Source organism: Cutaneotrichosporon oleaginosum (assembly GCF_008065305.1).
Source record: "Cutaneotrichosporon oleaginosum strain ATCC 20508 chromosome Unknown ATCC20508_contig04, whole genome shotgun sequence".
Taxonomy (NCBI): Eukaryota; Fungi; Basidiomycota; class Tremellomycetes; order Trichosporonales; family Trichosporonaceae; genus Cutaneotrichosporon; species Cutaneotrichosporon oleaginosum.
Window position 1 is genome coordinate 1420678 of NW_027072173.1, and position 26532 is coordinate 1447209.

The 26532-nt window shown below is 59.5% G+C and overlaps 8 protein-coding genes across 8 annotated transcripts; 4 read left to right on the plus strand and 4 right to left on the minus strand.

Annotated features, from left to right (window-relative positions):
- Positions 1-114: 114 nt before the first annotated feature.
- On the plus strand, positions 115-794 carry COLE_05005 (40S ribosomal protein uS9; the record flags this gene model as incomplete). The annotated part of the gene is made up of 2 exons (XM_018423453.2): positions 115-227; positions 485-794. 2 exons carry the CDS (start codon positions 115-117, stop codon positions 792-794), a joined length of 423 nt encoding a protein of 140 aa, XP_018278200.1.
- A 2028-nt stretch (positions 795-2822) lies between these two features.
- COLE_05006 (uncharacterized protein) lies at positions 2823-5094 on the plus strand (the record flags this gene model as incomplete). Its single annotated transcript, XM_018425431.1, has 4 exons — positions 2823-4610; positions 4658-4731; positions 4780-4966; positions 5041-5094. The coding sequence occupies 4 exons, from the start codon at positions 2823-2825 to the stop codon at positions 5092-5094; spliced, it is 2103 nt and encodes a 700-aa protein (XP_018278201.1).
- Positions 5095-12986: 7892 nt separating this feature from the next.
- Positions 12987-14489, plus strand: COLE_05007 (uncharacterized protein; the record flags this gene model as incomplete). Its single annotated transcript, XM_018426189.1, has 2 exons — positions 12987-13652; positions 13866-14489. The coding sequence occupies 2 exons, from the start codon at positions 12987-12989 to the stop codon at positions 14487-14489; spliced, it is 1290 nt and encodes a 429-aa protein (XP_018278202.1).
- Positions 14490-17736: 3247 nt separating this feature from the next.
- Positions 17737-18867, minus strand: COLE_05008 (uncharacterized protein; the record flags this gene model as incomplete). The annotated part of the gene is made up of 6 exons (XM_018423454.2): positions 17737-18100; positions 18139-18204; positions 18242-18348; positions 18384-18599; positions 18648-18761; positions 18814-18867. 6 exons carry the CDS (start codon positions 18865-18867, stop codon positions 17737-17739), a joined length of 921 nt encoding a protein of 306 aa, XP_018278203.1.
- Positions 18868-19162: 295 nt separating this feature from the next.
- On the minus strand, positions 19163-20866 carry COLE_05009 (uncharacterized protein; the record flags this gene model as incomplete). Its single annotated transcript, XM_065626380.1, has 6 exons — positions 19163-19424; positions 19458-19906; positions 19942-20051; positions 20149-20318; positions 20461-20605; positions 20677-20866. The coding sequence occupies 6 exons, from the start codon at positions 20864-20866 to the stop codon at positions 19163-19165; spliced, it is 1326 nt and encodes a 441-aa protein (XP_065482321.1).
- A 1130-nt stretch (positions 20867-21996) lies between these two features.
- Positions 21997-23101, minus strand: COLE_05010 (uncharacterized protein; the record flags this gene model as incomplete). Its single annotated transcript, XM_018424822.1, has 3 exons — positions 21997-22411; positions 22588-22760; positions 23039-23101. The coding sequence occupies 3 exons, from the start codon at positions 23099-23101 to the stop codon at positions 21997-21999; spliced, it is 651 nt and encodes a 216-aa protein (XP_018278205.1).
- A 781-nt stretch (positions 23102-23882) lies between these two features.
- COLE_05011 (uncharacterized protein) lies at positions 23883-24134 on the plus strand (the record flags this gene model as incomplete). The annotated part of the gene is made up of 1 exon (XM_018423455.2): positions 23883-24134. One exon carries the CDS (start codon positions 23883-23885, stop codon positions 24132-24134), a length of 252 nt encoding a protein of 83 aa, XP_018278206.1.
- Positions 24135-25156: 1022 nt separating this feature from the next.
- Positions 25157-25765, minus strand: COLE_05012 (uncharacterized protein; the record flags this gene model as incomplete). Its single annotated transcript, XM_018419306.2, has 1 exon — positions 25157-25765. One exon carries the CDS (start codon positions 25763-25765, stop codon positions 25157-25159), a length of 609 nt encoding a protein of 202 aa, XP_018278207.1.
- Positions 25766-26532: the final 767 nt, after the last annotated feature.

Genomic DNA, 26532 nt, shown 5'->3' on the forward strand with positions numbered 1-26532 from the left:
TCTCTGCGTCCCCATTTCCACCTCCCTCCCACCAACTCTCATCCCCGGATCTGCGCGCCCCGCGAAACTCTGCGCTTCCTCGCTCCCCCGCTCGTCCCGTTCGCGTAACAGAAAATGTCGGCCGTCCAGTGCTTCGGCAAGAAGAAGACCGCCACCGCGGTGGCGCACGTCACCCCCGGCCGCGGCCTCGTCCGCCTTAACGGCTCCCCCATCTCGCTCGTCGAGCCGTGAGTATCGCTGGATCGAGGAGGACTGCGAGGAGGAGAGATAGTGGAGGCGGAATGGCGTGAAGCGCCGTGCGGGACGGGGAGGGAAGGTCGTTGTCCGGAGGGTCAAAGTTTTTGGTGGCGAGCAGTTGAGGGTCTGTGTGCAGCGCGCATGTGAAGTACACGGCTCGTTAAGCTGCGCGCCGCCTCTAGCAGATGTGCGGCAGACATGGAGCTCATACGGGCATTCGGACATGCGAGAGCCTTGCTGACTCCAGTGCTCTCCTCCGCTACAAGGTCTACGAGCCCATCCTCGTTGCCGGCTCGGACAAGTTCGCCAACATCGACATCCGCCTCCGCGTCAAGGGTGGTGGCCACGTCTCGCAGCTCTACGCTCTCCGCCAGGCCATCGCCAAGGGCCTCGTCGCATTCTACGCCAAGAACGAGGACGCCGCCTCGGCCCTTGAGCTCAAGAAGACCCTCATCGCCTACGACCGTACCCTCCTCGTCGCCGACCCCCGCCGTTGCGAGCCCAAGAAGTTCGGCGGTCGCGGTGCCCGTGCTCGTCGCCAGAAGTCGTACCGTTAAACACCTCGGCGGAGCCGTCGCCAGCCCCGGCCGCGCTCAGAGGCCGCGCGGAGGAGCTGCGCGATGGTGCGTGTTTGCATTGGGGTATGTATATCATGACCTTGCGGCTGATGTGGTGCGTGGAGGGAGCGTGGGAGGGGCGAGTGGAGGGCGTAAGAGAGTGCGAATCAGTCTGGCTGGGAGGTGAAAGCTTGTTCGTGTCAGTGGGTGGGAGTCTGTGGAAGCGCAGGATTGCCAGCGCAGAGATCAGATCAGATGGCAACTGAGGAGCGCCTCTGCAGAGTCTGGGAGCTGAGTCTCTGATCTTGAAGCATGCGGACTGATCTGTGAGGCGAGACGTCTGCAACGATCCGCAAAACTCGCCAGAACGATTCTCGTTGCAGTTGACAGCGAGGGCGCTATAGCCTGAGGCACATTGCGGTCCCATGAGCTCATGAGCCCATGAGCTCATGAGCATATGAGCATCCGAGGACGCTTGGCCGTGCGCTCGAGGGTCATGCGACACAGAGGTCCATAGGCCATAGGACAATGACGCCCAGTAGGAATGAATGAAACAGCCGACAGGCGCGGACATATGAACATAAAGCGGAACGAGAAGCTGTGCATCGTAGTGAGGGCAGATGTGCTCCTGCCCGTGAAGGAGAAGAGTTGACATCCGTAGTTGCATTGCATGCATGTGGGCAAACTTTGCTGCAGGCTGCAGAGCATCAATTTTGCTGCAGGGTGGCGCAGGCCAAGCTTGGCTCGACTCTTTCACCCAAAACAGCAATAAGACGCGTACGGTGGCACGGTGAAAGGGCTCAGCCAATCTCGCGTGGTCCAGCTTGACCCGCGCGCCTGCCCTCCTTCTTGGGCTCTTGCAGCCCTCACCATCAACACAATCGGCTTCAATCCACATGGCCTTTGCGGTGCTCATCATCCATCCATATCCCATTACTATCCTCACACTTTCCCCCGCTCCCTGCAACATTATCAACCCCGCTCAACCCGCCATTCCACACTCCGAGCGCGTTTTCCCCACCCCCACCCCTCGGTCCCTCACGACCCTCCCTCAAACGTGACCCAAAAGAACCGCACAGGCCACGCACCTCTTCAACAACACTTCATCATCATCATCCATCCTGTCGTCGTCGTACCCCCTGGAGCGCAAGCGTTCCATCTCCCCCCGACAACGACACGAGCAGCTGCTCGACCAAGGGCCATTCATCCCGCCCCCTTTCTCCCTCACCCGCGCGCTCGCGTTTGCCAGCCAGCAGCCTCGCCATCTCCCCTCCCCGACGCGTTCTGACGAGGACGGACATTCCTCCACCAGCGCGTCGTCCAACTCGACCTCTCGTCTCATGTCTCACTCACGAACTCATTCGCAAGGCGGCCGCTCGCCGTATCTCCAGACATCGGCGTTCGGACGCAGCCAGAGCCTCAGGTGAGTCGGTGCCCCCGTTACGCCCATCATCATGGGGAGAGGGGTCACGCTCCTGGCCAACTCATGTCGGCGGGGGTTTCCAATGCATGCGCTCAACAGGGTGTTGACGAACAGCGGCCACGAGGCGTTCTCATCACACCACCTGCCCACAGGCACGTCGTCCAAGTGAGTGGCCATTGTCTCGTGCCTGTCATGTCGCGTCATGTCTCCGCATTGTTTGGTCTCGCCTTGGATGGCGCCGGCCATCCACCCAGCATCGCATCACCATCACTCAAATCTCCTCATTGTCCACATATACTGACATCCACAGCGAGGCCAACGCCATGCTTCGCGCTCGTCAAGGCCAACACGACATGTACTCAGACGGACCATCGCGCCAAGTGCACGAGATCCAGCAACGCGGCAACTCTCCCTTAATACCAGCAACGCAAGTTGACATGTCTCGCCGCAATCCTCGCGGCGTCCTTTCTCCACCTCCAGAGCGCAACCTATCCGCATCTAACAACCTACAAGTCCCGACAGGAGACCGACAGCGCTCCGCATCACCTTCTGTGGGCAACGGCTCATATCTCCCACCAGCGCGGTCTCCACGACTGTCACCGGCGATGTCCCCGCCACCACCAACCAATGGCCACATGAGCTTTAGCAGCCTAGGACCCCAGCCTGCCCATCCACCAGCTACGCCCGGGGGCGACGACTCATATTCGTATACAACGGAAGATCGCCTCTACCACGAGGAGGCGGAGGCGGCCCGCCAGCGCGCGAAGCGTCGCACAAAGCGAAAGAGCATGAAGCGCGACGACAACGCGCCCTACCGACGAGGAGACGACGATTACAGCGAGGACTCGGACGACAACCCGGATCCCACCGTCGGCGTAGCTGCTCGCAATGGGTTGCGAGCGCGCAATCGCGCCACGACAACGGAGTTTGATGACGCTCAACCATTCCGCCCTCGCAATGGCAAGGGCAGGACGACAATGTCTGTCGTTCCCGAGGACGAAGGTATAGAGGACGAGGGTGTCGGGCACGACGACTTCGCTCAAGCTGAGGAGGATGATTTTGCCGCCCAGCAGACTGACGCCTCTCCCGGCCCACCGCGCAGCCCTCTCCACTATCAGGTATTGGAGACCAGCTCCAACAGCCTACCTCAGGCCTTCCGGCAGCCCAGGCCGATAGAGCAGCTCCTACGCGACGGGAAACAGCGATTCCGCATTGGGCTAGCCTGGCTCCGTAAACACCCTGCCGTATTGATCGTCGCATTTGCAGCGGTCTGGCTCGCTTATCTGTTATCAGGCTCCTCGCGGCGTGAGGCGGCCCCGTCTCCGGTACAGCGACCTCTACCGGACAACTTTGATGAGCTCGCCACCCGTCTCGGCGCCCTGGAGTCATCCCACGTTGGTAGCCGCATGTGGAGCAACCTCGACACGCGCATCGCCCGCCTCGAGGCGGAGCAGAGTGTGCAATCTGACGTTCGGCAGCAGCAGGCGTCCGTCCTGGAGAGCAATCGCCGCACGAAAGAACAATTGGGAGCGACCATCGGCCGTGTCGACAAGCTGGAGCGCCGTGTGGAGTCGTTGGAAGCGACCGTGGCCAACGCCCTCAACGACGGCAGCCTCCGCGAAGCCGTGAGCAAGATCCTCCCCGCCGTCATGCCTGTCCGACGCGCCAAAAATGGTGGCTGGGACATCGACGACAGCTTCTTCGCCGTCTTCATGAAGCGCTTGCTGTACGGTACCGGATCGCTCGAGCACGAGATTCGTCACCTTGTCAACCAAGGCGTCGAGACCGAGTCTAAGCGTTGGTCCGATGATTGGCAGGGTGACGCCAAACGTCTTACTGAACGCGTCGAGCAGATGCTGGCGTCCCACACCGCCGAGATTCTCATCAGCCGTGAGGACTTCGTTCGTCTTCTTGAGGAGAAGACCGAGGAGCTCTGGCGTGAGATCAAGTCTGTTCAAGAAAACACGGATCAGTCCCCGACCGCCATCAAGTTCAAGAACAGCAAGGGGGAAGATGTTACGGAGATGGTGCAGGGCATTGTGGACGCAAGCCTGCTTCGGTACAGCAACGACAAGCTCGGCATGGTAGACTACGCACTGTATTCGGCCGGTGCGCGCGTGATTGAGGGGACGACATCGCCAACTCTTCAGCTCACAGAAGAGCCTGGCCTCTTTGGCCGCCTCTGGGGCAAGAGGGCTGTGCACGCGCGTCCGCCACACGTTGCGCTGCACCCGGACACCACGGTTGGGCAGTGCTGGGCGTTCGAGGGATCGATCGGCGACCTAGGTGTTCTTCTCTCACAGCCCGACGTCCTCGTTTCTTCGATCACGATCGACCACGTCGCCAAAGCGCTCGCGTCGGACATCTCGTCAGCGCCTAAAGACATCGAGGTGGTGAGTAACGATCGCCGATCGCCTAAGCTATAACGCTAACCGAACAGTGGGTCACCATCGAGGGCGAGGAAGACCGTACCAAGGCCCGCCAGTACCTCGAGAACTCGCCCCTGCGCGACGAGTAAGTCTGCCAGGGCCCATTATACGCGGAATTGCTGATCGAGTCTAGACTTACCTCTATGCCGCAGACAGAGGAGAACATCCTCGTCGCCAAAATTGTCTATGACATCAACTCGGCCACGCCGACCCAGACATTCCCGGTACCAAAGGAGTTTGTGGACCTTGGAATCAGCACGCGCATCACCACCTTCCGTGTCCTGTCTAACTGGGGCGGTGAGGTTACGTGCATCTATCGAGTGAGTGCCGTGTGCCATCCACCCCATTTTCCAAGCGATCTTTTTCGTGCTCAGCAGAGGCTAATGCCGTACAGGTCCGCGTGCACGGCTCGACAAAACATGACTCTCCTATCGTTAGCGAGCAGTAATCGCCGCTCGCCCACACAACGCAGCGCAGAGCAGTGCGCCAGCGCCAGTCGCCTTACAGCGCCCGACCTTGGCTGCCGGCAGCACGCCTGCGCGGTAATTGAGTGTGCGTTTGAGCGAGTGAAGGGGCGAGGTGGGTGGGGGAGTGGGGGAAGGGGTCGGCAGTCTGGATCTCGAGGGATGAGACGAGACTCCGCCCAAGGGCGTCGGGGATCGTTTCGTTGCTATGCATGCCTGTGGATAGTTCATTGGCGGCCTGGCCGACGCTTCTCGGAACATTTCGTTTGGAAGGCACGCCGAGCGCCGCGCTGGCCGGGACTCGATCTGCGCCCACAAGCTCAGTCGCGATGCATTCCCGCAAGTTGCTGTATTTGGCGCTTGATTCCCACCTACCCTGCTGCGTGTCGTAAGCGACGGCTTCTCGGTGTACCTCGCCGCGGATCCTTCTTGCGCTGCCGTAAGCCGAGGACCTGGTGTGGCACTGTGGCGGGCGCCGCGGACGTGAGCGCCAGGAATGATGACGATCGAGTGCGACTCGTTCGAGCGTGCGCCACTGGCACACGTACACGAGGAGCCTCCCAGCGCAAATTGGGACATGGTAGTGCGATTCCCTCAGTGTGCGACGACAAGTCGGTCGCTTAGGGAATCAAATATCCAGTGACGGGCTATCAGTCTACCAATCAACTATGATGTATTCTGCGCCGGCCAGGATTGTTGGTCCGGGAGCGCGTATTCCGGGTCTGGAGTGGACGTCACTGATCACCGAGAAGATCACAGTGAAGGAGTGTGTCAAGCAGTTTCCAGCACTTCAATTCTCCGACGCCATGCATCTTGCATCCTTACGGGTTGGGGAGTGGTGAGTGGCTCTACGGACACCGTCGCGGACAAGGAAGACCGGTATATAGGATGTTGCCAGCGAGGGCGGATTGCGGCCTCACCGCAACAGTTTGCGGGCTACAAGTGTATGGGCGCAGAGGGGGGCGGTTGTGCTCATGCTCCCAGATGGCACTAGGCTTCTGGGTTGCGAATGAAGGATGTCTAGTGGTAGCCTTCGCGAAAGCATGGATGCGCAGTTCAAACGCGGAACATAGGCTGTCCCATGCGGCATCAGGCTTCCGTTCCGAGACTCTCTTCGAGGCGGATGCCCACTTTAATTGTATGCAGATATATCGCAGAGTCCAAGCGTGGCGGCCTGACGCCCATAATGTAAGTTGTGGTGGAGGATCTACGAGTGTGTCGTCTACTTGAGGAACAAGGCGCCTGCGTGAGGCCGTTTCGACCGTCGGGTCGACTACAGTCGGAACAGCGGGCGGGTCTCTCGCCCTCTCAAGTCGCAAGAACGCACATGTGGATACGACATGGGACCGAATTCAGAAGAAAGAGGAGAATCACTGTAAAAGGACAGACATGTGCGTGAAGAAGGTATGCCGCGGTTGCTGTGACACATCTCAATTGCAGATAGACGGGAAGTTGCTGTTTGCCCGTGCGCTCGGGAACCGACGAGAGGACAACCTGCTTCGTGGACCGCGCACCAACACCCTTGTACCCGTTATGCTTGATCATGGCAACAAAGCCATGCTCGAAATTTGTGTTTGTGGGCGCAAGGGGCTTGTTGCAACGGGGAATCCTGCACAGCTTGTGAAGGAGATCAATCGCCTTCTGGGACGCTTCTGCCAGCTGCGCGAGGTACTGGAGGCATCGGGTCTGGGCAGCTGTGTAAGCGACTTCAAGATCCACATTCTGCCCCAACACCACTCCCAACACCACTGATGACTTGGGGGTCAAAGCGATGCCGCAGCGGGGGGAGCCACAGAGGAATTACTCCTTGGTGAAAAAATGAACCTTTTGAAACAACATTCTAAGACCAAGAACTCGCTCGTCTGGCGGTTGGCAGAGCAGAAGCACCTGGTGGGTGATTCTTCATGTGATATGCGATGAAAGTGAATCAAGAGAGGGTCCCTCGACAGTATTTCGACAGGATTTAGAGGAGGTGCCCAGCGCACAGAAGGGCTGGTAGGTGGGCGGATGTTGCCCGTCGCCACCGGCCGCTCGCTCGCTGCTGTTTGCTGCCACATGATGTAGTTCCGTATCGGGGCTGCATAGTCTCCGCCTCTCTGGGAGAGCAGGAGGGAACACTGCTGGAACTCCACTTGCAGGCCCGTCCTGTACAATAATGATATTCCGACTTTGCACGCGATGTTGGCGTCTCGACTTCCCGCTGACCGTGGCTCGATGTTGAGACAGCTATCGGCTTACCTAGCATTGAGCTTGTCGGCCAGTCGCCTCTGAACGATTTTCGACACTCACTCCCCTGGCATCAGGAAAACCCATGAGCTCACCCTAATCTGGCTTTTGGAATAGTGGAGGAAATAGGTGTGACAGTGAGTATTCACCTTCGGCATTGGGGAAGTACGGAGATCAAGTGGGATGCGGAGCTCTGACGGAGGACCTGGGGCACCAGAGCGGAAACTCATGTAGATTTGTTGTTCACAGTGCCAGACACGAGAACGCAGTCCACCTGATCACCCCCTCGCATGTGCGAAGCCGCAATCTCCGTGTGCATGCGTAGAGGACGTGTTTCGCCGTGAGAGGTAGCGGGACGCGGATGCGATTTTGGATCCCGCCGTCGGCACGACGCGCATGGGATGGGTGCGGGATGCCAAGCCTCCACGGCCGCCTGTTGCACAGGCATGATGTTCACACAGCGACGGACCGCTTGGCACATCGCTTTGTCCCCTGTATCTGTAAATACTTCTATGCATCAGAGGTGCATGCAGGTCGGCGGTTGTTCTCCTGGCGTTGCGGGAGCAGCGCAGAGTGTAGGGGTAGGATCTTCCCGTGTGCAACTGGGAGACGAAATCACGGGACGAAGTCGCATCGAAAGGGCCCAGGTCGTCACCTCCAGCGGAGAGAGAGCGTGTATGGGATGACTGCCACTGGGACTGACATCGTGAGCTTCCCTCTCGGCTTGGAACTGGATCCTCCCCCCCGTGCGCTCAGCTGTCAGCCTGACCCCGCAGTACGGGAAGCCTCAAGCACGCCGAGTGGGAAGCAGACATGGGGGACACTTATGAAGTCAACACGTCGGCAACAGCTGACTCACCTGAGCACCACCTCACGCATGAGAGGGAGCACGCAGGGCCCCGCTAACCCTTCGGGCCCCGCAAGCACTTCAGCGCCGATTCGAAACATAGGGCGATGTAAAAGGGCGGAGTGGTCGCACGAGCTGAAGTGCACGGCGAAGCCAGCGATAAGTACGCTCAGCCCCATCCCTATCCTGCTCCTTCATTTGAAGCGATGTTGACAGCTAGTCAAGACTTCTAAGTGTGTCAAGAAACTCCGGACCCCTCGCTCATGCATATACCCGCCGCCCATTACCGCATACTCACCCCGCAACCTGTCGTTCTGTGGCAGAAGCGCTCTCCGATGAGTCAGTTGCACTTCCAAATCCTGACGTAGCGCGCCACAAGCTACACCTCGCGATCGTGCCTCACAGCCGCCCTAGCGACTGTCGCACATGCTGCCGACGCTTCCATCGCCGCTCCACTGCTCCCTGGCGCCATAAGCAGTAGAATAAATAAGGCGTCGCAACTCCAGAGGATGCGCGACGAATTGAGCCTGTAACCAGGTGCGACAGCGATGAAGTGGGTGCGGACTGCAACGGGGGGCCGAAGGTCCGAAATGGCGGAAGAGAAACTCTGGTGGCGGGCATATTCCTGCTTCCTTGACATTTTGACGCGTAACCATCGCCACCAGTCGCCGTCCGGTAGTGCACCTTCGGACGTCGGGTTGAGCTAGTCCTGTTCATTGGAAATGGAGAGGCATCCTCGCCATATTCTACATTAGGTCGTCCTGTATCGAGACCTGCTGCACAGTTTCTCTGCGTAATCAGGTAAAACCCCGCGATGTAGCGAGTTCTCAGCGTCTCAGAAGAGTTCAGTCCACCATACTACATGGCTACGTCGCCACTTGCAGAGTGATACTGTACTTTACGTCTACAGATTGTCGCGCGGTAGCTCACTGAGACCCCTCGATCGAGGTGTTCCCAACTACACAAGAGCGTAGCAAGGTGGACTGTCACCGCGATCAAGCTAGCTTCAAGCACATGCCATTATGGGGCACCATGGCACCACCCAGATGGCCTCGCGGCAAGGTTGTGCGGGTCGTCGAGGTGATTTGTGGGCCCGCGCGCGCATACGCATTAAGGAGAGGGCGTGACCGACCGATGAAATATCGGCCCGTCCATCATTGATCGGAATCGCAGTCGCCACGTTCAGAATGATGCATGCCACATGTCGTGGTCCGTGGCTATCACGTACAAATCGTCCCGGCAAGCTCAAAAGAACAATGACACAGGACGATGGACTTTCTCTTGACGTCCCGCTTACGCATGGCAAGGCAGGTTTACGAGACTTGGTCACGTACGCTGAACCCACGCTCTGAGGTGGTGAGCACCGAATAACTTCAAGGGGTAGGATGGCCAAACACTGGAATCACTGTTGCAGAATAGTCATCCCGGCAAGTCTCCAAGCTCGCAGACGAAACTGGCAAGTGGCCATGGACGTGGAGCTTAGCAGGCACAATCTGCGTGGGCGTTTGCTCACTCGACCTCAGGTGGACCTAGCTCCCGGGAAGCAGCATATTCAGACGCCGGTACCTTGCCGTCCCTGTGTCCCGTCTTTCATCTTTACCTCACGTGCGAGTCTGCAGGTGGTGCCTGGATGCTTGCTGAGCTGAAGCATGCCCGTTCCCTCGCTCGTTTCGAGCGCAAATGGCATGCATTGACTAAATGCCTACCGAACTAGGCTGACTTTTGCGGCGGCAGTCTGTATTTTCTGTCACACACTCCCCTGCCTGGGTCTTGGAACCACCAAGCTGAGAGGTAGAGTTCGGAACCGAGGTATGGCTGGAACCGAGCAAAGTCTCCGAGTGTCGCGCATTAAGCGGGTCTCGGTGAGTGGGGTAATCGATAAGTGTTCTGAGCGATAAAGCGGGAAGGCTCAGAGACATGATCAGACATATGGGCAAGCATTAGCGAACGCGTTCAGAAGATGCACCAAGATTCTGGTATAGAGCGGGAAAGGTGAGTAGCCAGGGAGGGCCTCGACTCGGCCCGTGTGATTAGGTCAGCAAAAGCGCGCTCCAACATTCCGTCACCTTCAGACAGCTCGTGCAAGCAGCATGAGGACGGTTAGGTCTCGTTGATCAGTCAATTTTTGCTGCTTGGATGAGGTTGCAGGCGATACGCGTGCCGTGTCGATTGCTAAATTGCTGCTGAATTGATATCGACATTGATCTCGGCGCGTGGCAGCTAAGGCATTGACAAGTCCTGGTCAGGATAGCAACTTATTGCCCTTGGCTTCGGGCGGTTGCCATGACAACATCGGACCCGGAGGTTAAGCTGCCCAGCTGGTCCAGCTCGACTGCATTGATGAACCCCTCGAGACTCATTCAGGAACACCATCCAATCAATCTCCGAGGGCCGTCGTGCTCTATGAAGCACGTATACCGGACTCAAGGGCGCTTTGGGCACTCCAAAGCGGGGTACGGCATTGCTGCTTGACAAGCGCCCGACAGGAACGATCACATTCTGGTCGATGTTGATGCCCTTCACCATGGGTGAGTGGGAGTCTGACGAGAGGGGCCGCTTCCCGCGACCTGTCGAATCGAACATCCACCTCCCTCTACTTCCCCTCGTTCTCACCAGGTCCTAAGAAATGCTACGAGTGAATAAAGTGCAAAGCAGGTGCCTGGCTGCGAAGCCTGGTGCCGAAACATGCTGCAACAACGTCAGCTGCATCAGGCGTGACAACCACACCCCGCATCCACAGGACACCCCCTTCGCGGGAGGAGCCCGTTTTATCAGAACAGATCCCCATCTCGGCCAACTGAGATGGTATCAATCTCCGCAGGGAGCAGCCCCACCGGTGTCCGTCTATGACGCTAAGATCCAGACACATTTCGAGACGAAGGTTGGCGTCCTTGTCCCGAGCAAGGGGAACTGGTGACAGCGCGCACCGACAAACCCCTTCCTCACAGAAAGCACAACGCACTCCGAGACGCGTTGCGAGACAGACGGGGTTGCGGTACGATTCGAAACGTTCGTTCGTTTGGGGCGGCGGTGCTGGCACTCAGTGGCAGTGTGGCACACAGTTCGGCTGCCATGTGAAACGGCCGTGGCTGTTGCTTGTGAGCGAGTTGGTCAAACTGCTTAATCCGGGGGAACATGTTGCCCCCGGGCAGGTATGGCCGTGCGTACGTTCCTGACGTTGATCAAAGCAGGATGGCTTTCGGCAAGCGAGCCAACCATTTTCATTGCGTTCAAGCGCACAGAGTAGTGGCGCAGACTTGTCTGTGCGCCACAAGATCGACACCCAGCATCAGGTTTGTGTACGGCAGTGGAGTTGTGGTGGGCGAGAGTACCCTCATAGTTTTGACTGTCCTATGCTCTAATTCTCTTCCACCCCTGAGAGTTCATTTGCCGCCTACCTCACCACGGCACCATTTCTCTTTCGACGTCAATCATGCCGTACGCCAGTTACGTTTCGCAACTTTACTTTCTCCAGGCTGTGTGCTGTTCCCTTTGCCAGGGAACGACAAAGTCAAAGGTGGCGCTCGAATCTGACACTGTAAAAAGTTGGCTGGCAGGGGACACGCGACGCGGGTACCAGGCCCAGCGATTGGAGAGAACCTCTGCAATGCTTGGGCTAAGTTGGGAGTTGAGTTTGGGCTGGGTTGGCTGGGCGCAAGGAAGCTCTGTGGTGGCGGCCAAGGCAAGCTGTCGTGCTCTTCACATCCAAGCAAGGTGTTGTGGCGCGCGGTCATTGCCCTCAGGCCTTCTGCGCGTGATCCATGTTGAAACTGCCCCTCGCCACAACCCCCCCGCTTTCCCCTTGCTTTACCTGCCCGCGGTGCCTCCAACCTACGCCACCGAACCCAAGCAGCTGGCCAGCGGCCAGCGGGTCAGTCACCGGAGAAAAGGACGCAATCTGATGCGTTAAGAAGGTGTAGCCAAGTGGCAAGTCGACGTCGACGGGACCAGGGGGACAATGGCTTGCAGCGCAAACAGAAACGACACGACAGGAGGCATGCATGAGGGGAAGCCTCCTGGTGGATGTCGTGCCAGATGCTCGGCTCAAATACCCCACATAGGCCATAGGGCTTGTACCACGCTTGTGGACGCCAATACTAACGGCATGCATGAGCCCAGGGACAAGAAATCACGAGAGTTGAAGAAACGAGCGAGCTCAAACGATGACGCTTAGGATGAGACACACCAAGGGTCCCACACCAGCCCGCGTGCTCAGGTTACCCCGGGATGACCACCTAGGAGGAGCCGAGGAGCGCGCCTCCCCCGACAAGGGATTCACGACCTATGCTTCAGCCTCGACCGCCAGAGTTGGCCTCTCTTGCTCAGCAACGAAGTTTGGAAGGCTTTGGGGGGGCATAGTAGCTGCAGAAGCCAGTCGCTCGACCTTCCCGGCGCGAGCCGCTTCGACACCACCGGGTTTCCGTAGGGACCTGCTCCATCTGCAGGCCACAGGCGCGAGCAGTTGTCGCGAGTATAACTACTCCACACTGCTGCCAGGCCCCTCATTCTCTTCCACTCTACATAGTCGACGGCTCAGACTCGCTCTCTTCCTTCTCACCGATTTTGGCTAAGAAGCGCAAGCGCGTCGACTTCCTGTTCTCCACACCCCACATCTGTCATCACTTTCCGCGCCGCCGCCACCCCCACCACATTCACCTTCGCCTTTCGTCATCTCACCCTGCCCTCATCACGTCGCGTCCGTCGCTGTGCATTGCCACGCCAGTTTCTGTCACTGTCCACACATTTCTCGACCGCACAATTCGTCTTGAATACCCCCTTACCTCAACCGGAGGTCATATCATGATGGCCACCCAGCCGTACCCTTCGCAGTACGGTGTGGCGCCCAGCTCGTCGCGCAATGTCTACCGGATCAACACTGCAGCCCCCGGCATGCCTGGACCGCACTCCGCAGGCGCCTACTACCCCCCACCACAACATCACCCCCACCCGCATGCTATGCAGCACCCGCACCACCACCAGCAGATGTATTTGGGGCAACCGGACATGTCAGCGTTTGGCCTCGTCACGCCGCCGACCACTACATCTGCCCAGTTTGGGTCACCTCTGATTGCTGGTGGGGGATACCCGGGGATGGCTGGGACACCGACACCCCAGTGGTCGATGAACGTCAACGCGCTGGCTCTCTCACCTGCGATCGGCAATGATGGCACTATGCCATCTTTCTATGCCCCCTCCCCGTTGCTTGGTGGCGACCCGTCTGGGGACGTTTTCAGCACCGGACCAATGTCGGCGCGGGATGACATGACTGAAGGCCTCGGATTTCACGGCGGACCTCAGATGGGTCACCACCACCACGCCCACCACATGTACGGAGTGGTTCCCGGCCAGCTTGGTGCTAAGCCGGGCCATCATCTTATGCTCGATGCCGCTGGTAATCCGGCACCTGAGATCAAGAAGCGCTCGCGCACTGCGCAGGCTTGTGAGCGCTGCCGCATCCGCAAGGCAAGGGTGAGTCCGGGTGAACCAAGACTTTTGGGCGGGCTGGTGCAGGCCATCTGCGATGTCTCAGATCGCATTCAACATCAATCCCGAAACCGAGATGAAACCTGTGCTGACGTGATTTAGTGCTTTGGCGGGAATCCCTGCAACCGTTGTACCAAACGCCGCTTCGTGTGCGAGTTTTCGACCGCGGTCCGCCAGCGTGGCCCTAACAAGCCCCAGCCCGCGAACAGTGGCATGGGGACAAATACTGGCTCAACCTCAACTACCCCCACCTTGGGATCAACGTCGACCACAACTGTCTCGAAGCCCGGTCCTGCGCCAGGCAAGCCTAGCCGCCGCCACAGCCTTCCGGAACAGCCGGGGGCTGCACCGAGCTTCGCCACAGGTCCCCCACCAGGGCCGCAGAAGGGCTACAGCTCCACCGACGTCCACCAGGTCGGCACTGGCGAGAGCACGCCAGTCGCCTACTCAGTCCCCTCATCGACGGTCATCCCGCACCTTCCCACCCCTGTCGGCGCCGAGTATCTTGCGGTTCCGGGGCAGTCTGGTCAGCCAAGTGCGGCTTCGGGTACCGGCTCGCGCCCACCGTCCGACCCCACCTACTACCACAACACGACTGAGCTCCGTTCCCCCGTCTTCGCATTTACACCTGATTCAGCCGAGCCAGCGACGTCTGTCTCTGCCGAATACCCATACACTCCCATATCGCCCGCCACGACCTTCTCGCCCCAGCTCGGCATGACTCCCGCCGTCCCAGGCCAGTACGCTCCTCGCCAACCCCCAGCGCAAGACCAGACCCTCAACGACTCGAACGTGTGGTACTCGGCCACTTCGACGAACTAGACAAGTCCTCGTTTAACGCATATACACGCCCGCTCGGCAGCATCGAACGATTTTAATCACAAGACATTGGGTATCCATTTTGGACATTGGATCTGTACGAATATTCTCCACCCTTTCCACACGACATCAATAGACCTCCTCCTACCATACAAGCATTAGTAGCGATCCTCTTCCCCTCGGTTCCATAGAGATACGCAGAAGCCCCAGTCCTCTGCTGGACGATTGTACCCGCATACCGGAGAATGCACCGCCGCATGGGCAGCATACTACTCTCCTGTCAACATTATCGAACCGTTACCTCTGCCTGGTCACGCACGCCGCCTGGCATGTGGCAACTCCCTGTGCCTCTGCCAATAGTTCGGGTCACCCGTCACAATATAGGATTGCTCTGCCGCTCGCATCTGTGCGTGACCAGGAGTACATTAAAAGCAAGCTTTGCGCCACCAAAGTGTCGGTGACCTTGGCAAGCTTGCGTGCGTTGCTACTCCCAGGTTAAAGGAAGGCCAGAACATCAGCAATGCAGGGTGAGGAGGCATAGAGTACTGGACCGAAGACTACCTCGGGTGCGACCTCGCCAAGCTGACGTGTCGCCGAGCGCTGTGATGACAAAAGCTCCACCGAGCATACAAACGTTACAGTTTCTCACCTAGTCAGGCTTATCCGGCTTCTGGTGTGAACTCTCATTTCTCTGGGTCATGTTACTCGGGGCGGGGTATCGGTCATATCGACCGACAGGTGTGGTGGTTACGAAGCATGAGTCGGCAAGAGAGGCACGAGGCCCAGGTTCCGCCCCACACCGGGCACCCTCACTCACGCGCTCTCGGGAGAAAACGAGATCAGTCTGCAGACTGCAAGAGGCAAGTGGGCAGCTGGAGCTAGCTGTGTCTCTGCCAAAAAGCATCCGGTGAGTTCCAAGTGGCACAAATTTCTCCGGTCCTGTTCCTCGGGGTGGGACGATGTCGAGGGAGTGTGCTCCAACAGCTGTAACTTCACTCTTCGTGGTCACATTTGAGGTCGTTAGCTGGGCTTTGCGTGCCGTACAGATCGAAGGGACTGGGGACGCTGACGGCAGCGTAGTGGGAACATCAAGGACGTGATGATGAGAATTCGTCCCGGAATGAGCATCTTTCTGCCCCATGCACGCTACGGGCGCGTGGATTTCCCGTATGGGGTAGCGGAAGTATGGATGCTCCTGCTTCTCGGTTTGGTGGATCAGATCCCAGTGAGGTGGGAGATTTGGAGGCACAGACGACTCCTTGCAATCCACTGGCATGTGCCTCGAGGAACGTCACGCCTGCCGTAAGGGCGTTACCAACCATCTGCTCCAGCCTGGGTTGACCTCGCCACCAGCTGAGGCAGTTCTCCCGTGGCATGCAGACGTGTGGCTTCCCGCTCTTGATGTGCGCGCCGCTGGGGATATGGAATTCTTGATGGGCTGCGACGGCGGGAGCATCTCAAGGGGTGTGAAGGGGCATTGTAATCTCCTTGACCTGTATGGAACCTCCGTGCGCCGAGGTCGTCGCCTGACGCCAGGAGCCGAGCTGACCGAGCTGTTGCCGTTGTCGCTCGGCGTAGTGTCGATTGCCGCTCCAAACGAGCAATGGTCGGACCTGTCCCCTGCCCGCTGCCCGTTCGGCGCTCACCGTAATGGGGAGCAGTACGGCAGATCTGACGTGCGTACGTATGGTCCAGTGCCTCAACGCGCCGCCACACAACTCAGTGCCACGCTGTGTGGCGCCACACTCGCCGTCGACGCCACAAGTCTAGTCACCAACCGTAACGTGCGCGGAATGTGAGACGGCAAAGAGTGGAGCAATGCGGAATGCTGTCCACGCCGGCCGGCGTCATGGTAACGGTACCACCCCATTTATGATACTCCCCGGGTGTCACGGAGCTGCTGTCACGGAGCTGCTGTCAACGTTCGCACTTCATGGGTGGTGCACAGCAGCATTCTGGGAAAAAAATCTGCAAGGCAGCCGGTAGCTTCCGCAGTCGTAAGCGACGATGGATGGAGCAGTTCGGTCAGTAGTAATCAATCCGTAAAATGCCAAGTGTTGCGCACGTCATTGGCCACACGGTCTCGGCTTCCTAATGAGATGACCGAGGTAATATCGCCGACCGAAAGATCGATGCTGATACGCAATCCTCCTCAAGCATCAACCCTTTTCGTCCGTCATTCATCCTCTCTGCTCACGATTCTTCGCCCGTCACTCACATCCCTTCCTAATTACGACAGTGTCAATAGTGGCTCATGCACTCTCGGCGTGTGCCCACCACACGCCTCTTCCGTTCGCCTTGCCCCTCTCACCCTCTCTGACCCATCTCATTTCCCCCTTCAGCCGCTCATGTACAAGCCCATGACCTAATACGGCTCGGTCGAAGTCGGTCAACGACGTCGGGCTTACCGCCTCCCGGCTCTGCGCGTCTCATCCCATCCCGTCATGGCCTCCGCCCGATCCGGAACCGGAGTCACATCTTAATGAATTACAGGGTATCACATGCAGCCGTGTCTGGGAAGCGTCAGACCCGATGGAGCCGACACATTCCGCTATTCATTCACATGGTGACAACAGTATGATTTTTGTGGACGCGGCCGGCCCACCACCTGGCCCGTCAACGGCATGACCACGGACACTTGTGGAATGTCGGCTTACGTTTCAGGTTTCGGGTGAGAGCGATGGCGACGACAGCCGACGGGGTCGGCTCTCACCAGCCGAGGCTGTCGTTGGACTCTATTTGGAATGTCCGCCGTTGGGGTCGGTCGAATCGACTTCAGAAATTCAGTAGCAGTGCGCCTCACTTGGCAAAATGAGGGACACGTGCCCAATCATGGCGATTAGTGAAGGGTGCGCGCGATTCACTTCCTCCAACAGCTGACCAGTAGACGCGATGACGATACAGTGCCAGTGCGCTGCAATCCAGCCTCACTCGTGTAAACAATCGACACCCTAACCACCGCAACTAGCACAGGTGCGTTTCAAAAAGGCCAGAACATCTGAACATCGCGACCATGATTCTAAGAGTTCTTACTTATCATACAACTTGGCGCTCAGAGCGGGTATATGGCAGGTGAGCCTCGTATACTGCGCCCACCAGTGTCTTCGAGCTGGGTATCGTCAAGCACGCATGGTGCGCACCATGGGCTGCGCGATGATCTGGTTGTGCCAGGTACCTGTGGTGAATGATCAGCAACTGTCAAAGCGTACCTGTGTAGAAGGGGTTGGGCTGGGCTTCACGTCAGCAGCCATCATGCAACCTCACGCTCACCCATGACCTTCTTGTGCACAAGGTCGGCGGTGTAGGCGTTTTTGGCGTTTTGCGACGTCGAGTATCCGTTCATGTTGTTCCCGCGGGCGTATGAGCCGCCCTGGAGGAAGCCCGCTTGCTGCATCTGCTGCATCTGCTGGCGATGGTGAAGGGGCACGCGGTTAAAGTTGACGCCGCCGTGTGTGTTCGTGGGAAGGAAGGGGAGAGGAGCACGAGTAGGACCGTCGTTGTTGGGGCGGTAGCCGAGCCCGCCGTTCTCCTTGTCGTGAGTGGGAGGAGGAAGAGACGGCTTTCCATTCATGTTGGTCGAAATGCTGGTGGAAATCTTTTTGCCCTGGAACTCGCTGACGTGTGAGCCGCCTAACAGTACTGATGGACTCACTTAGTCTCAAACCACCTCAAGAGACGCAACATCTGCGTCGTCGTGTGACAGTTGATGAAGGCGATGCTGCGGTGAGCCGCCTTCGTGGCAACCGGCTACCCACCCCTTACTCTTGCCGTTGCATTTGTGCTCGAGGAAGGTGACGTCCTTGAATGTGAGCTTGATGCCCAGCGCCGCGGCGACCTCAATGAGGTGGGCGTCCTGGGTAAACTAGTGTCAACTTGCTGCTGGCCCAAGAAGCCCACCCAGTGAAGGTCGGACACCTGAAGGACGGTAGCTCCGGAGACGCCATTGTCCTTCTCCCCGGAGCGGTGCTTGTCAGCGGCATAGCGGGCTTGGGCCTCCTTGGCAAGGTGTGTGAGGTACTCGTGCGTTGCGTTGCGATCGTTCTGCGTGTCGACGAAGGTGGGAGCGAACGGGACAGCAGTCGCAGAGAGTGACGAGGTCGAGCTCTTGGCAGGCTAGGCATCAGCGTGATAGTTGACGGCAAGGAAGGTGAGGATACACACCGAGGACGGGGGGTACAAGTCCACGTCGATGTCCATGCCCTCGTCTGAGGTGAGTCTACGAGGACGCATGGGCGGTGTGTGCTGCAACGAGAGTCGAGCCGAGCTGCTGTACTCCTGCGAGGATTAGCTGGCCGGTATGGTGACCCAACGTGAGCGCGTGACTCACATAAGAGCCGTGCGGCGAGGGCGACGGAGACGGACACGGGCTCGGCGAAGACATGACGGCGAAGGATGCTAGGCAGATGAGAGGAGGACTGAAAGAGTGAGAAGAAGAGTGGCAAGGTGATCAAACGAAAGTGAAGCGGGTGAGTGTTGGGTGAGTGTTGGAGGAGATGAGAGATGGAGAGGAGTCAAGGTCAAGATGAGGAAGGCAGTCGTTAAGTAGTAGCCCACCCACTCCCAGCATGACCACCTTCCTTCTGCAGTCCACTCACCCTCGGTCAGCTTACCTTCCTCGCCACTATACCGCCCAATGTCCACAACCCTGCATGCAATCATGATGACAGTCTATGCTCTTACACTGTTGCTCCTCCGCTCTTGAGCTCGTCAATCTCGGCAGCGCTGTACCCAATCTCCTCGAGCACCTCCGCCGTGTGCTGGCCAAGGTAAGGAGGGGGGCGGTAGATCTTGGGCTTCTCGCCGTCGTAAGTGACCGCCGCGGCCGCGATCTTAATCTTGCCCGCCCGCGGGTGCTCGACCTCCTCGACGACCTTGCGCGCGATCGCCTGTGGGTGGTTGAACGTCTGTCCGATGTTGTTGATGGGCGCAAAGGGGATACTGGCATCAGACTTGCGTGCTCGACTGACTCACCCCTTGCCTCGGATCACCTCGGTCCACTCGGCCGTGCTCTTGTGGCTCAGCACCTCGATGATGGCGTCGACGAGGATCTTGCGGTTCGTGACGCGCGACGCGTTGGTCGCGAAGCGCTCGTCGTCGAGCCATTCAGGCTTGTTGAGGATGTTGGGCCCACAGAGCGTCCGGAACTGGCTGTCGTTGCCGCCCGCAATCATCATGTAACCGTCCTTGGTCGGGAAAACCTGGTAGGGGACGACCGAGGGGTGCGACGTGCCCCAGCGCGTAGCCTCCTGCCCGGCAATGAGGTAGTTGGAGCCAATGTTGGCGAGCGTTGCGATCTGCGACTCGAAGAGCGAGGTCTCGACGCGGGTGCCCTTGCCCGTCTTGCCGCGTTTCAGCAGGGCGGCGAGGATGCCCGAGGTCGCGTAGTGGCCCGTCAGAATGTCGGTGACGGCGACGCCGACCTGGGATCAGCTGGGGTCAACCTTCCTCAACTCACCTTCACGGGGGGACCCTCCTTCTCGCCAGTGATGTGCATGAGACCGGCTTCAGCCTCAATGACGACGTCGTAGCCGGGCGCTGATGCATAGGGCCCGGTCGAGCCGTAACCTATGTGTCAGCTGGGACATTTGAACGCCTACATCCCCTCACGCCGCTCACGCCGCCTGCGCCTAGAGCGAAGAGAGGTGACACACCCGCGACTCACCAGTGACCGAGCAGTAGATCAAGCGGGGGTTGATCTTCTTGAGCTGCTCCCACCCCAACCCAAACTTCTCAAGCTTGCCGGGAACGTAGTTCTCCACAAACACATCGGCGTCCTCGATGAGCTTATACATGACCTTCATCGCCTCCTTGTTCTTCAGGTTGAGAACGACGCTGTGTGTGAGTTCATCGACCGCGCTGACTGCACTGCAAGCTCTGCGACGAAGCCTGCTCCGCCTGCAGTACCGGACCACTATGGAGCGCTGGAGCACTGGAGCACCGCTCGCACGACCACTCCCCACTTGACCACACTCACGAGCGCTTGTTCCGGTTAGCACACATGAAGTACGCCGACTCGGGGGGCAAGTCTGGACGCGGCGCGCCGTCGACGAGCTTAGCCTCAGGCGGGGACCAGATACGCGTGTCGTCGCCGCTCGGCGACTCGATCTTGATCACGTCGGCTGGGGTCAGTGTGGCTCGGTGGGCATGGGCATCTCACCGCCGAGGTCAGACTATCGTCAGCGCCGCACGTCGCGCGGACTCACGAGCATCATCGTGGCAGTGGGGCCCGCGAGCACGCGGGTCAAGTCGACGACCTTGATGCCCGCGAGCGGCCTGTCGTCGCCAGGTGCGACGGCGGAGAAGGGCCGGAGTGCCAGCGACGCGCGCAACAGGCCGGCGCGCGACGTCGTGGCGCGGAGCGAGCGGAATCCAGCGAGCATGGTGGTGAGGCGGAGGGGAAAGGAGCAAGCACACGGACAGGCAGGTGCTTAAAGGGGAAGAAGATGATAACTCGGTCGTGTCCGGAGCTGGGAGGGCGGGCGGGTTGGCTGTGTATAGCGAGCGCGAGTGATGACGGCGGGGACCCGGTCGATGTGCGCGGCCGTATGGCGAAGTAGGCGGTCATAACCGATGCCAGGGCGGATAAACGGAATTGCCCACTCGCCTGCCTCGCTATCTCCGGCCCCCGAAAGCCGAGCTAAATGAGGAGCATGTCATGTCGTATCTCTAATCGCCAGATCGCGTAATAGCGCGGATCATTAGGATATACGATAGGGCGGGAGCACAGTCGCCTGGTTCACGATGATGTTTCCTGGTGGAGGACGATGGTACTGAGCGCGGGAGCGGAACTGTCCTTGGTCGAGCGGAAGACTCCATACCGTGCACAAGAAATGTAGTCTTCATTGGTCAGAGTAGCCCACCGAAGGGCAGAGCCTTTTCAAGACCCCTCTTCAAAGGTCCTTGTTCCAGAGCTGCACCTACAACAACGATTATAAGCTCACGCTCAACGACCGTCAATGTACCTTTACGGACACTCTCTCCCGGGCAGCCACTGAATCTAGCACCAAAGGGTGAGCACTAGCACCATTTCGAAGGGCCTACTACCCGCATCATAACGACACCAAACTGGCGTGTTCCAGTTGGGAAGCAACCCTGGCCCAGAAAGCTCGCGCTGAACGCTATCCATGTCGGAAGCATGGCAAGCTCAAGCTCTGCGCGTCTTGCAACTGCGAAGTATATGTCTGAGTCATACACGGTGTAGGTTAATGAGTGAGAAAGTTCAGTTCAAGCCAAGCTCTGGGACCGGCGATCCGGCGAATGACGCTGATCCAACTATGCTTAGCGATCCACGTGAACGCCGATTGCAGATCAGGCGCGTCAGCTCGTGGCTGAAGCTCGAAGCTCTGACATCACTATAGGATCATAGGAGACTAAGAGAGTCTGTCGACGTGATTAGAAGTAAGGAGCGTGTGTTCATCTATCAGCGTCTAGCGCCATGGCGTGGGTGGCGTGTATGTCCCTCCACTCCAACCCAGAGTCCATACGCCTCCGAAAGGCTGTCTACGGAGACTTAAAAGGCGGCGAGGGCGACGATGCCCGCGACGGCGGCGACAGCGCCGCCGACAGCAACACGGCCGGCACCGGACCCAGCAGCGGCGGCCGAGGGGGTGACGGCAGCCGAGGAGACGGCGCGCGAGGCGGAGGCGGCGGCGGCGGAGGCGGGCGAGGCCGAGGCCGAGGGCGAAACCGCGGCGGCGGGCGCGGAGGGCGACGACACGGCGGGCACGGGCACGGGCGACGAAGCGGCGGGGATCGGGGCAGGCGAGGACGCGGCAGGCGCGGCGGGCGAAGAGACGGCAGGCGCCGAGGCAGACGACGCCGACGACGACGAGTCCTCCTTCATGCAGTCCGCATTCGAGCCAGCCATGACCGAGACGGGCGAGGTGACGGACATCTCACCGGTGCTGTCGGTGACCATGATGGTGCTGCTGTCAGCCTGTGACCAGGGTCCGTGGCGCGTAGCGGTGGCTGAAACCGGGCTCGAGCACAGGGGCCGACGGGCGCCGCACTTTCGTCCGGCAGAACGTCCCAGCGTGGTCCACTGCATTCACGCAATCACGCGATAACGCGGCCACGCTATTCACGCAGCGTAGCTACTCACACCGAAGTGCCGGCGGGGAGGTTGACCATCCAGGTCTGCGACATGGCGTTGGTGGTGGGGAACGCCACGAGGGGCTGGGCGCTGGTCTGGCCGCCGGGAACGATGGAAAGGTAGAAGGGGGGGACACCGGTCTCCCACGACAGCTTGATGGGCTGGCACTGGGTGAGAGAGGCCTGAGGTCAGCGATTGTCCGAGGTCCGAGAAGACAAGCCAGAAGAGCAAGCCAGATCTGAGGGGCGTGAAAGTGGAGGAGGATCGAGATGAGATGGAGCGTGCGAAGGTGTCAAGTCCATCTCGGCGATCGGCAATCCTCCTCGACGCCAAGCGCTCGCCTCAGCCACCGGCCGATGGTTGCCTGCTGGCGGACTGAGAGTCCCGTGTGCCACTCGACTGCCGAGATCACTCCGCCGGAGCTAGGCAGCTCCGCTCACGGACCGCGCGGCATACTTACAGGCGTGTGCATGGTAAGGGCGTTAGCGAGGCCCGAGAGGGCGAGGAGAGCAAAGGCGAACATGTCGAAGGAACGTGTAAGGACTTGGAGACGGGAGACTGAAGACTGAGATGCTAGATGCAAGAGGTGCAGTGCAAGAGTGAGTGCGATGGGGATGGGGAGATGCTCTGGCAGGCTTTATCTGGGCAGCGTGATCCCTTGCGCGGTGCGAGCGGACGGCGGCCAGCGGCCTGCGGCCGGGTGCACTGCGCTCTGCATTGGAGCTACGATCGCGCCCGCGCCCGCTCCCTCCGCCTCCTTCTCCTGCTACCCTTCTCCTCCCCCTCTCCAGTGTGTGGCCAGTTCCATGGCATGGGCACCGCCCGGGGCCGTGCATGCCAGGGCGTTGTGAGCTGGCTATCGTCGATGAATTGGTGAGCTTTGGGATCAAATTTGAGCAGTTGGTAGGTCTAGGCAGGGTATTGCAACAGTAGGAGAGGGAGGCGCGGCGCGCGTCGGCCGGACGCGTCGCCCCACGCGCCCCATCGATGGCAGCGACGAAGAGGCAAGTAGAAGGGAGACGGGGGCCGGTGGGCGGTGGAGAGGATGAAAGAGGCTAGGTAGGCCAGGTAGAAGAGATGGCGGCGCAGGGGATGGCGCGTCGACCAATTCCATGACGCGCCCAGCGCCACAACGCCCCGTGGTACGCCCAAGCCGCCCTTGGCCGGCAGCGAGTTGTAATTGTCCCTTGACATTCCTCGAATCGTATCATTCCAACACGCCCTCAATACTTCAAAACAACAACAAACACGCCCACCATGCTCTTTATACCTCCAGTGCTCCGTCTCTTGCAATCCAGCAAAGAATGACTCTCTCCCATGGTTTTTTTTTTTCCCTCCGCGCCGGCCTATGTCCTTCTGTGACAACACACCTGACAGAGATACACGAAGCCTCACCCACCGTTAGGGCGCACTCACCGCCACCAACACTTACGGCCCCGCAGTCTGTCCGTTCCCATCGCAGCTCACAGCAACAACGTATGCCGTCCTCCCGATTCCAGCGATTCACCGATCTCAAAGAATACACTGCTGGTCTAATTTTGGTGCATGGCCCATAGGAGTCGGGTGGCGTGCACACACGTCGGAAGCCCGTCGCATTTCCGACGCGTCACTGTTAGCCTCGTTAAGGCTCACCGCGGCGATACACGGCCAGGAGGTGGGACATGCTCCGCATAGCCATACATGGTGCATGCCGCTGAACTGGAGCAGCTTCGTCAAGGCGCAGGGAAGCCCGACTAACGGATATGAACATCTGCTCTACTGGAAGAGCGACTGACGTTTGTCTCTGACCCTGCGCAATCAACCTCCCGCTGGAGTGGATACGACCACCACTACGAACGCCGAAGACGAGTCAAGCATCGGAATCGCTCCTCGAATTTGCCAGCCGCTCGACTTGCACTCGCAAACACATGGATCACGTGCAAAGGACGTAGGGCGTGGCAACGTGGCGGTCTCCAGCCTTTGCAGGCAATCGATGCTGGGTCCTAGTAATCGGACGTACGGGCGTGCGGGCCGCCACCGTGCCTCCCATCACTCGGAAGGAACGGATGCGCCGAATGGAATGGAACGAAACCGACTCATTAGCCACCACCATGTGACGAGTCGATTATCGATCCCTGGTACCTCGCGTACCTCGCAATTGAAGCACCGAGATGCTGGAACCGGGTGATGGACCAAGAAGCTGGGACCGAGGATGTGGCGAGCTTATGTTGTCGACAGCTCCGTCCTCTGGTTGCAGGTCGTTTCTCCAGTACCCTTCGTCGTCCAGATCTACCGGCCCCAGACCTCATTGATCTTGCCCTCTCACCCCAGGACTCGGGTCACTCGCCAACCATCCCACCATCACGACGGACCTAGCACACGACCAACCGGACCGCCAAAGCGCCGCAACTGCCTCCGAGCCCTCCGAGCACCTGATCTTCACATCTGGGCAGAACTGGGCCACGGCTAAGAGTTCTTCCGACTCTCTTCCGGTGTGCACTTTCGGGCATGCATTGGAGTTGGAACCTGACAAGAGAAGATCGCCCACAAACAGGTGTGGCTTCAGACCTCCCCAGACTAGGAGACAGCAGAGGAAGAATCAGCACAAACTCGAAACATCTCGCAAGATGACGTGAGCGCCGGTCGCTGTCACCGCCGATGCAGGCCTCGGGGCGAGGAGCAAATTGCGCTGGGAGCGCCCTGCTGCACGGGCGCGGCGTGTCCGATCGAATTCCACAGCACGGCCAGGGGTCCGCTCCGTATTGGCGAGATGGAGGCGAGCGCGGGGCGCAGGGGCTGCCCGGCGTATCCGGCGTGTCCTCGTGCCGCGGTGCCGGCGAGCCCCGCAGAGCGGGACAGGCCTCTGCGCCGAGGGGACCCGGTGCAAGGAGAGTGTATGAGCAGGAACTAGGAGAAAGAGCAGGGCCAATGTACGGCGTACCCAAGCACGCCGTGGGACCCCGTCGGCCCCGGCCCATGCGCCCCCGCAGAACCGAGATCTTGGCTTGGCTGGAGGCCTTGGGAGGGCCGAGGGCCGGCCGGGGTTGCTTCGGATGCGAGCGCACGGGCGCGGCGAAGCCAAGGTGCCCGCGAGCACGCACGGACCGTGATGGCTCGTGGTGCGAGCGTGTTGCGTGCGCCGACGACACAAATGATATGGATGGGGGAGCGGGCGTAAGTCGGGTGATGCGCCACGCGGCAGCGCCATGCGCCTCTCGAGGTCGCCCCGCTGTGTAGCTTCGTAGCCGCCGATAGCCGTCTGCGGCCTCGGCGACGGCGCCGATAGGGGGGTGTATCACTGCGGCATGCACGTTTCGGACTGTATACGCTGTCTACTCAGAGTCAAGCTGTTCTGAGTCTCCGCCTCGTTTCGCTTGTCAGATGTCAAACGTTCGTGCAGCGCAGATAGGTGGCCAAGTGGGATGATATGAAGAGTTTACCCGTTCTGCAAGGGGAGCAATGTGGGTCGAGCTCAGATTGGCACGGCTGTGGCGCAGTGGCTGGCGGCTGGCGGCTGGCGGCTGGCGGCCGTGGTGAGCAGAGAGTGTGGCACGGACCTGGTCAGGCTGCAGGCTGGGTGACCTGGTCGTCGCAGCCGCCACTGCACAGGCCGCCACGAGCGTATATACCCGTACGCCAGCGTGGTCCCCTTGAAAGCGATCAAGAGCTCTCTCCTCGCGCTCAAACCTTGGCAGTCTGATACAATTCATTTACCCCCCCGACGCGCGAGGTGGCCGAGGTGGCGAGGTCGCGCAGTCGCGTCAGATGACAGCCTCCCACGCACAGGCCACCGTACGCTTCACGGCCTTTATCCATCCCTCACATCTTTGCATACCTCGCTGTGGATTCCGTTCAGAGTTGGAGAGTCTTCTACCTTCTGCCTGGCTGCCTGGCTGCCTGGCCGCCTGCCTCGCTGCCTCCCGCTCGTGCATTCCAGCAGCCAGCTCGCCAGCAAGGGGGTGCAGTGCAGGCAGG